Source organism: Babylonia areolata, chromosome 10 (genome assembly GCF_041734735.1).
Source record: "Babylonia areolata isolate BAREFJ2019XMU chromosome 10, ASM4173473v1, whole genome shotgun sequence".
Classification (NCBI taxonomy): Eukaryota; Metazoa; Mollusca; class Gastropoda; order Neogastropoda; family Buccinidae; genus Babylonia; species Babylonia areolata.
Window position 1 is genome coordinate 13,872,925 of NC_134885.1, and position 10,000 is coordinate 13,882,924.

The window sequence follows — 10,000 nt, forward strand, 5'->3', positions numbered from 1 at the left end:
TGTCTGGCACTGTCAGGACGCTCCCTGTACTGCTGCAACAGGTAGTTCTGACGGGCACGGACGATGATCTGGAACCAACCACAGCAAATAGTTATTATGTTGTTTGTCTGTGGAAGGGGGAGGGGGTGGAGAAAGGAAAGGGCGACAGACAGACGGACAGACAGAGAGAAAGAGAGAGATTAGACAGCAATCCATAGAAATAAGGACTGAGAGAGAGAAGAGGGCAGATAGAGAGAGAGAAAGGGTGAGAGAGAGAGAGAGAGAGAGAGAGAGACAGAGACAGAGACAGAGAGAGACTGACTGAGTGTTTGACTGACTGGCATATTTTATTGTCCATTCAGACAAGAGTGAAAATGATTTCATTTGGCGACATTAAAGAGATACTCTTCGGCATCTCAGACAGACAGACAGACACACACACACACACACACAGACAGAGACAGAGACAGGGAGTGTTCTGGTTGGAGAAAAAACAGCGAGAGAAAGACAAACAAGAGCACGAGACAGGAAGATTGCAGATAACCAGCTGCACAAAGTCACATCAGCGCAACAACAGTAATAAAACAATGTCTTTTCCTCACATATAATCAACACACACACACACACACACACACACACACACACACACACACACACACACAAACAAATCAGCACATCAGCACAAAAACTGCCAACGGCGTGATTTGTTTTCAAGAAAATCAAGTCTGGTGAAAACATATATATATATTTTTTTAAAGTTCATTATGGATACGGGATATGTTTAATCTCGTAAATGGAATACACAGACAGATCAGGTACATGATTAGCAAAATAGAAATGAAAACAAAAACAAGACAAAACAAAACAAAATGAAAAACAACAACAAGGAGAGCAAGAAAATACACACACACACACACACGCGCGCGCGCGCGCACATAAACACATGCACAAACCATTCAAAACTGGGAAATAAACTCTCAAAACAATTGCCGAATGACGTCAGTTTTGTGACTGCATCTTCGCCTGCCCATTTAATCAAACAACTATTCCTTTTCCATGGTACACAATGTTATAAACACCAGCTGGACCACGTAAGTATGATGGCAGTGTACACTGGTGGAGGATTCTCCTCTCAATAAAGTGGCAAGTGTTGTGTGAACAAATAAATAAATATGCAAATAGATAGACAGATAAATAAATAAGATTTTTCACCCAGGAAACAGACAAACGTCAACAGGAACAAGGAACAGGCAACCAATGCCGTGATTCAACTGGGTCGCGCAAGCGATCTCAGCTGGGTTTGCTTTTAAAGAGCGCTGAGAAATTTCTCAAGTCCACGCTAATTCCGTACACTTTGGAAAAGTCTTATCGCAAAAACGAACTTAACAGTGCTCAGACAAGAACAACAACAACAACAACAATAATAATAATAATAATAATAATAATTCTTATTCATATTGCGCTTTTCTCTGGCAGTCTGACCTGTCTCCTGTCAAGATACTGTGTGCAAACTGTATCCGGTCTTGTGTTCTCATTCGCAAACAACAACAAAACACAAACGACAACAACAACAACAACAACAAACCCAACAACAACAACAAAACACAAAGGACAACAACAACAACAACAAACCCAACAACAACAACAACAAAACACAAAGGACAACAACAACAACGAAAACAACAACAAAACACAAAGGACAACAACAACAACAACAACAACAAACCCAACAACAACAACAACAAAACACAAAGGACAACAACAACAACGAAAACAACAACAAAACACAAAGGACAACAACAACAACAACAACAAAACACAAAGGACAACAACAACAACGACAACAAAACACAAAGGACAACAACAACAACGACAACAACAACAACCAAACCGCACTGAAACTACATGTTCATCATAAACAGACCAAGACTTCGCTTCAACAACAACAGCAACAACAACAACAACAACAACAAAATCCCAAATGTGGGTGAGCAGGTGGAGGGGTGGATGTGTGGGAAGCTGGATGGCAGGGGAGAACCACAACACAACCTCGACACTTGATCGCAAATGTGTATGATTATTCTGCTAACAACCGGTGCGTTTTTCTCTGACACTTTTCTCCCCCTTTGTGTGCCTGGATGTTGAAGGTGCATTGTGCTTTCCATTCTTTACTTGCATTCTTCAGTCTTCTTCTTTGCTGTTTTGAGATGTGAATAAGGTGCAGCCTGCAGATAGGGTCGGGGTGACCTGTGTGGGTGTCAATGGACAGCAGTGTGGGCAATGACTCTCTGTGCCCAGTGTGTCCCAAAGGGATCAGCAGCCAGCAGCACGTTTCTCTCATGCCTGTCTCTTCTTGCACGTGCGCACACGCGCATGCTTGTGTGTGTGTGTGTGTGTGTGTGTGTGTGTGTGTGTGTGTGTGTGTGTGTGTGTGCGCGCGCGCGCGTGCGTGCGAGTGCGAGAGAGAGCGAGAGAAAGAGAGAGAGTGTGTATGTGTGTTCGAGAGTACGCCTGTGTGAGTGTCTGCCTCTGTGTGTGTGCGCGTCCGTGTGTATATGTGTGTAAATGCGTGCTTACATGTATGTGAGTGTGTTTTTGTGTGCGTGTGCATGTGTGCTGGCGCGTGCACGTCATGTTTCTTGTCCATTTCACTATTCTTTTAACACCCCATCCCCCTTCTCCCACCAGACTGGTAAAACAACAACAACAACAACAAAAACCAGAATGAGTGCTGCGCTGACAGATGAATCATATCTGGCATGCAAATGTGGACGGACATTCGTCCTGTGAAGGAAAGAGAAGCTCTCTGGGAGACTGTCAAACGTGTCCCAGTTACTCCACTGCAAATCAACACAATGTCCTTCGATGCAAATCGCTGTATCTCCCATTGCAAATCAACACAATGTCCTTCGATGCAAATCACTGTATCTCCCATTGCAAATCAACACAATGTCCTTCGGTGCAAATCACTTTATCTCCCATTGCAAATCAACACAATGTCCTTCGATGCAAATCACTGTATCTCCCATTGCAAATCAACACAATGTCCTTCGATGCAAATCACTGTATCTCCCACAACATGTACGGCGAGACCTTGTCACCACGATACAAGTCATTTTATCAGTTTGCATTGGTAACACATTTAGTGGGGAGAACAAAACCGTTGCCTCACCGGGGCTTTATGGGGTGACGGATACAGCCAGCAGACAGTGCTAATGCAGAAGTGGTTCCTGCCAGGCTTACGTAGGCACAGCGCAGAGCTCAGATTCAAGAGGTTGTGAGTTTGAATCCACGTGAAAAAAAAAGGCGTTCTCACAGCCATCACCATGTTCTGGATATGTCACATCTGAGCTGGGCGTCGGCGTTCAACCCGTATACTCCGGATTACTTTTAGATTGTGCACGTGTGCGCGCGTGTGTGTGTATGTGTCTGTCCGTTTGTGTGTGTGTGTGTGTCAGAGAGAGAGAGAGAGAGAGAGAGAGAGAGAATGTATGTGTGTGTGATACTGTGTAGGTGCGTGCGTGCGTGCGCATGTGTGTATGTATACGCGCGCTCGCGCAAGAATGCGAATGAGTGTTCCGGCAAGATAACAAAAAACAACCACATGAAACGTGGCTGGCCAGTCCTTCATTTATTTTTCATGAAGGACAATAGTGATAATGCCAACACACAGAGCTGGCGCATATCGTTTTGATCGGACACACCCCGGGCACTGGCCAATAATAAACTCCGGCATCGCCACAAACTGCCAGCATGGGCGCGCAAGATCAAAAGGTTTTATACAGCACTCATAATCTCCCTTAGTAGCAGTTAAAACAGAGGCACGGTAGTTTGGTGGTTTGTCCTTTTGTTTTCTTTCTTTTTTCTAACACTGTTTTTGCATGGCAGTTTTGCTGTTGTTGCTCCACTTTCCCCCCATTATTTGTCTCTTCTTTTTTTTTTTTTTATAGCCGCGCGGGGAAGGGCGGGTAATTTTTTTTTCTTTTTTGGTCGTTGTCCTCTTGTCCGCGCCGTGATGGAGGCATTACCCCCCTTTCCCCAAGGCCACTCCCCTCTCCTCACCCCAACCCCCGCCTACACACACAGCCACACCCAGGTTCGTCTGTCCCAGCGGCGCCAGTCCACAGGGAGCTATCAATGTTGGTCCCCACACAGGGCTGCTGAGTCACCCTCCAGGTCCTCTTACCAACGGCCTTGGTCCCACGGCTCTCCCCGAGTCCCAATGGCCGGACACCACAGATGCAGAAAAAAGGCAAAAACCGTGTCAACATGTGGCCAGACCTGCTAGTGCCTGAACTCCCTTCGTGTGTATACGCACGCAGAAGATCAATTACGCAAGTTAAAGATACTATAATCCATGTCAGCGTTCGGTGGGTTATGGAAACTAGTACATACCCAGCATGCACACCCCTGAAAACGGATTATGGCTGCCTACATGGCAGGATGATAAACAAACGGTTATACACGTAAAATGTATTATATATATATATATATATATATATATATATATGTGTGTGTGTGTGTGTGTGTGTGTGTGTGTGTGTGAGAGAGAGAGAGATATTATATATATATATATATGTGTGTGTGTGTGTGTGTGTGTGTGTGTGAGAGAGAGAGAGAGAGAGAGAGAGAGAGAGAGAGCTCACAGAAATGACACAGGAAACGAATGATGAGCGTCCAAAGGTAATTCTCAGTCGGTTCTTCCCAGAAAGGTAGCCTGTTGTGCAGCTTACTCCGCGTTTGTATAGCGCTTAGAGCTTGGTCTCTGACCGAGGATAGGAGTTGTATAAATAGTCATATCATCAAGATACTTCTAACACTCAGCTTATATCACAGATTGACATATGTTTACAGTTGGGCAAACAGCAAAGTGAGAGCTGTATAATCAATGGTTTCTCCATTGCACTGAGAAATCATTTACAGCTTAGTCTTTTGTGAAGGACTATGACTGTCAGACTAGAACGCAAAATCGCACTGGCTCTTAGTGCTGCAGCCTTGGGGGCTAGTTGGCCTTTGGTAACCATCCCACCGCCGATTGTCGTAAAGCCCTCTTGGCCGAGAGAGTGGGGATGTAACTTGGGCAAGACACTCTCCACTGTAATCAGATTCTAGCCCAGATAGTCGGGACAGCAGTTGCCTCATCTGCTGTTCTGATGGTCATAGTCGGACACGACTGACTATCATACAGACCATCAAGGGGTGAAGGTGATCTTGATAAACCATGATCCAGTTGTATCTGATTGCACGTCAGTGAGATCCACCTGGCCTCTGGCTAAGAACCCCCTACTTAGAAAAGGACGCACCACAACCCCCTTTGTCAAAACGCTCAGAGGACACAGGTCTACCTCCCCCATACACCCCGTCCCCAGGCTCCACGCAGGCAGGTTAAAGGGATTACACAGATAAAAACAGGACCGTATTTCAGAGATTTCGTCAAATCGTCAAGGATTTCTGTGATTTCTTGAAATCTCTGATGGCGACAGTGGTTACACAAAATAATTAAAACGTAGAGATTTCATGAAATTATTGCTTTCACAATCTTAATGAATGCATGCATGTATCTAAGAAGCATGGTTATAATTCACACACAAGGGGTTTACAGAAAAACCGAAATAGACTACAGTAACAGGACACTGTGGGTAAATGGAGTAAAAATGAGCAATCTTTCCACCATACGGACAACACCACCACCTCTCCCTGCCCCCTCCCCCCGCCCCTTATACCCATCCTCTGGACTCGCTCACCACAAACACACATATTGCTATAAACACACATATTGCAATAAACACACATATTGCAATAAACAGCACTAACAGGTTATAACAGATTTTTGTTCTTGAAGTTTTCAGATTTGCCTTGGAGGTGAAAATACGTGTTCGACAGACCCAAGTCTAAATACGAACTGAGACCTCGTCAGTATGTCTGAAATCGGCGTGAAAAAAGATTTTGACTTATTCCCACAGACAAGCACGTGGCAGACGAGCCACTGTGGAATCCATGGCAGTTATTTGTGTTTCTCAAGGCAGCTGCATGAGACGAGGGATGAAACCTCTCTGAAGTTGGAACTGGAAACCACAGCAAAAAGACCAAAGTTGCGCACAGCCTCCAGGCTGCACTGACCAAGAGAAAACGGAGAGCAGCAGAACGGAACTCCGTCCGACCCCCCACCCCCACCTTTCCGGAAGGTCCGGAGCTGTGAGAGGTCGGCAGTCTTACTGGTTGTCTGGAACCCTGACTGGCCCCTGTGGGTGGGCTCAGTGGTGGCTCAGTGTGTGCCGAGAGTGAGTCCCTGGATGTGGCAGAGCGGAATCCGCGGCTGGGGTTTCAAATCCAGAAAAGAAGTCATACGCTGGGAACTTTACACGAAACATTCACCGGAAGAGGAGGTCCACTCGGAAAGAATACACTGATCGAGGGACTGGACTCCGGTGATGCAGAAAGGAGTAGGGTGGGGTGTGGGACAGGCTGGTTAAGTATATGACTGGGTAAGTCAAGACAACATGGGGATGGCTCTTGGGTGATGGGATATAGACTTCAGTCAGTCTTTAACGGACTACAGCCTGGAACAACTTGATCTTAGGGCGCATGCCAGTAAGTCGTTAAACTCCACTCCAGATTCAAGGACACCAGTCAGTCAAATTTCTATGTATCATATACATTTGAACAGAAAGGAACAATAGTGTGTATTTTAGAATCAGGAGGGTATGGCTGGGTAAAGCAGAGAGGATGGGGTAGAATTAGCCATTGGGAAAGATCTGTACCGAACAGTGTATATATCAGGACAGAACAGAGTGGAGAAAAACACAGCAAGACAGCAGAACAGCATGGGCAGAGCAGTGTACAGGTGGGTTCTGTGCAGGACACCCGTGGAGGGGGGCGGACAGTTTGGGTGGTGGCACAGGAAGAGTTTGGGTGGTGGCACAGAAAGAGTTTGGGTGGTGGCACAGAAAGAGTTTGGGTGGTGGCACAGAAAGAGTTTGGATGGTGGCACAGAAAGAGTTTGGGTAGTGGCACAGAAAGAGTTTGAAAGAGTTTGGGTGGTGGCACAGAAAGAGTTTGGGTGGTGGCACAGAAAGAGTTTGGATGGTGGCACAGAAAGAGTTTGGGTAGTGGCACAGAAAGAGTTTGGGTGGTGGCACAGAAAGACAGTTTGGGTGGTGGTGGCACAGAAAGACAGTTTGGGTGGTGGCACAGAAAGAGTTTGGGTAGTGGCACAGAAAGAGTTTGGGTGGTGGCACAGAAAGACAGTTTGGGTGGTGGTGGCACAGAAAGACAGTTTGGGTGGTGGCACAGAAAGACAGTTTGGGTGGTGGCACAGAAAGATAGTTTGGGTGGTGGCAGAGTTTGGGTGGTGGCACAGAAAGAGTTTGGGTGGTGGCACAGAAAGAGTTTGGGTGGTGGCACAGAAAGACAGTTTGGGTGGTGGCACAGAAAGAGTTTGGGTGGTGGCACAGAAAGAGTTTGGGCACAGAAAGAGTTTGGGTGGTGGCACAGAAAGATAGTTTGGGTGGTGGCAGAGTTTGGGTGGTGGCACAGAAAGAGTTTGGGTGGTGGCACAGAAAGAGTTGGTCGTTGGACTTGTGATCCTGCGTTCATCAGTGATCAGGGCTGGAGACCCCGTTTGGGCATGGTGCTGTGTCCTTGGCAGAGGCAGTGAATGGATACCTGACATCGGTTGGGGAATGTTAAAAACGGAGGACAGAGAGGACTGTCTGCAGTGCCGATCCCTAGACACAGTGGACAGGCCTTCACTGCCCCCATGGCCCTTGATGGCTATGAGACCTTTAACCTTTCTGTAGGAATGGCGGGGAAGAAAATCCAGGTTTCACTGAAAAGGAACAGAAGGGAAGGCAAGTACTGAGGAAAAAAAAAATGAATTGGGTAAGTTATGGTAGTGAAGGTCGGAGCTGGGTAAAGCAGTGTATGATTGTAAGGGCAGAACGGGTAGATCAGGTTAAAGTGATACACCGAGTTGGGTAAAGCAGCGTAGGGTAATAGGAAGGGTACATGATGGACAGATCAGGTTAAGTTGATGTATTGAGCTGGGTTAAGCAGCGTAGGGTAACAGGAAGGGTACATGGTGGGTACAACAGGTTAAGGGTCATGAATTGAGCTGGTATCCGACAGGACGGGTATGAAGCCAGGGTGAGGCCAGAGACAGCGAGGGTCGGGGTGGGGTCGGGGTGGTGGCACCAGGGGGACGGGCGGGAGTCCAGGCTCCGCTCCACAAGAAAGGGAGGGCTTTGAAGTCCTGGCGTCCCCCATGCTTCACTGGACACACCGCCCGTCTGCCAGTCAGGGAGGGTCGCCCTCTGACAGGATTCCTCTCCCCACATCAAAAAGACTGGAAAATGAAAAGAGGTGGGGGAGGAGGAGCGAAGGAGGAGGAGGAGAAGCAGGAGGTGAAAGAGGAGGAGGAGGGAATTACAGCTGATAACGAGATGGGAATAGAGCATCCTCCCAACGCTGGGCATGAGGGAGAGGGTGTCACTGCTGTTGGGAGGGGCAGACTGAAGTCGAAAGATGGAGTGAGGGAGGGGGTGAGGAGGTGGAGGTGGGGCAGACATCAGAGGATCGTGGTGGTGGAATGACGGCCATGATGACGTTGGTAGTGACGGCAGGAGACGGGGCTGGAGGGTGGGGTGAGGGATGGTGGTGGTGGCATCACGTGTTGCTGGAGACGGGCGGCGGGGTGTGGAGTAACTGTTGGTAAAGTTTACATGTTTACACTGACGTAAACTGGGAGAGGGCGAAGGAAGCGGACTGGATGGGGGTTGGGACGGGGAATGAGGGTGGGAAAAATTAGCACGCCCGTGTCAGCACATTCGTTCACAGAGAGAGAGAGAGAGAGCACAAGAATGAGAGAGCACAAGAATCATACGTAATGTAAAATTATTCTTCACTGCCCTTGGACCACCAGCAATTTTCATGCCAGTGTGCGATGCAACAGCGTTTGAAGTTGTTTTTTGTTGTTGTTGGGGTTTTTTTTTTGTTTTTGGTTTTTGTTGTTGTTTTTTTTTTTTTTTTTTTTGGGGGGGGGGGGGGGTGAAGGGGATTTTTTTTCTCCTGCCTCGAAACATTTTAACATGCAGCAGTCGATATTCTGGCATCACTCAATCCTCCTCCTCCCCCTTCACCCCGCCCCCTCACCCTGTCACTGCATTCTATCGTTTGACAGCCACGTCATAATTATAACGGAAGAAAATGTTGGTGTGGAATACTGGGAAGTACAATTACCCCGTCCAAATTTTGTTTTATCCTGACGACAAACTACAGAAATCCTCCCCAAAGGAGAAATCAACAAATACAGGCCTTGTATTTCCCCAATATTTCGACTTCACACACACGCATACTCGCCCGCGCACGTGAACACACACACACACACACACACAAACACACACACACACACAAACACAGACACAGACGCAAGCACGCACGTACGCACGCTTACCACTTCCCAGTTGCTGTTATTGAACGAGAGAAATATATATATATGCCAATCACCCATAACTTCGTCAAGCGTTTTGCAGAATCATTTTCTAAACTCTGGAAAAGTTGTGTACCTTGTCCTGTTTTTCTCCACTGACCTGTTTGTCGGTCAGTTTCTGGAGACAAAGTACATGGAAAAGGGGGGTAATATATGTATTTAAGATGGGGATTTGATATTGCTGCTTACAGTGCAGCCGACCGCACTGGGCAATGTCAGGATTGAAGAAGGTCATAATCTACAATATATATATATATATATATATATATATATATATATAAAAGAAAGGAAGTAGAGCTTATTTCTATGTTATTTTCATTTTAAAAGGAAACAATTCTGTAAGTGTATATTCCCTGTGCTCTGTGACACAGGCCGTCACCAGGGATATCCACTGCCGCCTGTCATGTGCTGTCTGTGCTAACTTGCCTCAGAAATATTCCTTTCAGATCTTTGCAAGTCGTTATATGTTCATTTAAGAAGATGGTGATTCTACAATATCTATACTTTTATAAGGGGTAAATTATTATGCTATTT

The 10,000-nt window shown here is 46.6% G+C and overlaps 1 protein-coding gene across 2 annotated transcripts in view; it reads right to left on the reverse strand.

Annotated features, from left to right (window-relative positions):
• The window catches only part of LOC143286806 (cysteine--tRNA ligase, cytoplasmic-like), a 401,107-nt gene that overhangs the window by 115,672 nt on the left and 275,435 nt on the right, over positions 1 to 10,000 (reverse strand). For both annotated transcript variants that reach the window (XM_076594603.1, XM_076594604.1), the window contains exon 5: positions 1 to 68. This exon is cut by the window's left edge and continues 31 nt beyond it. In XM_076594603.1, coding sequence (XP_076450718.1) covers positions 1 to 68 — 68 coding nt within the window. The remainder of the gene's footprint in view (positions 69 to 10,000) is intronic.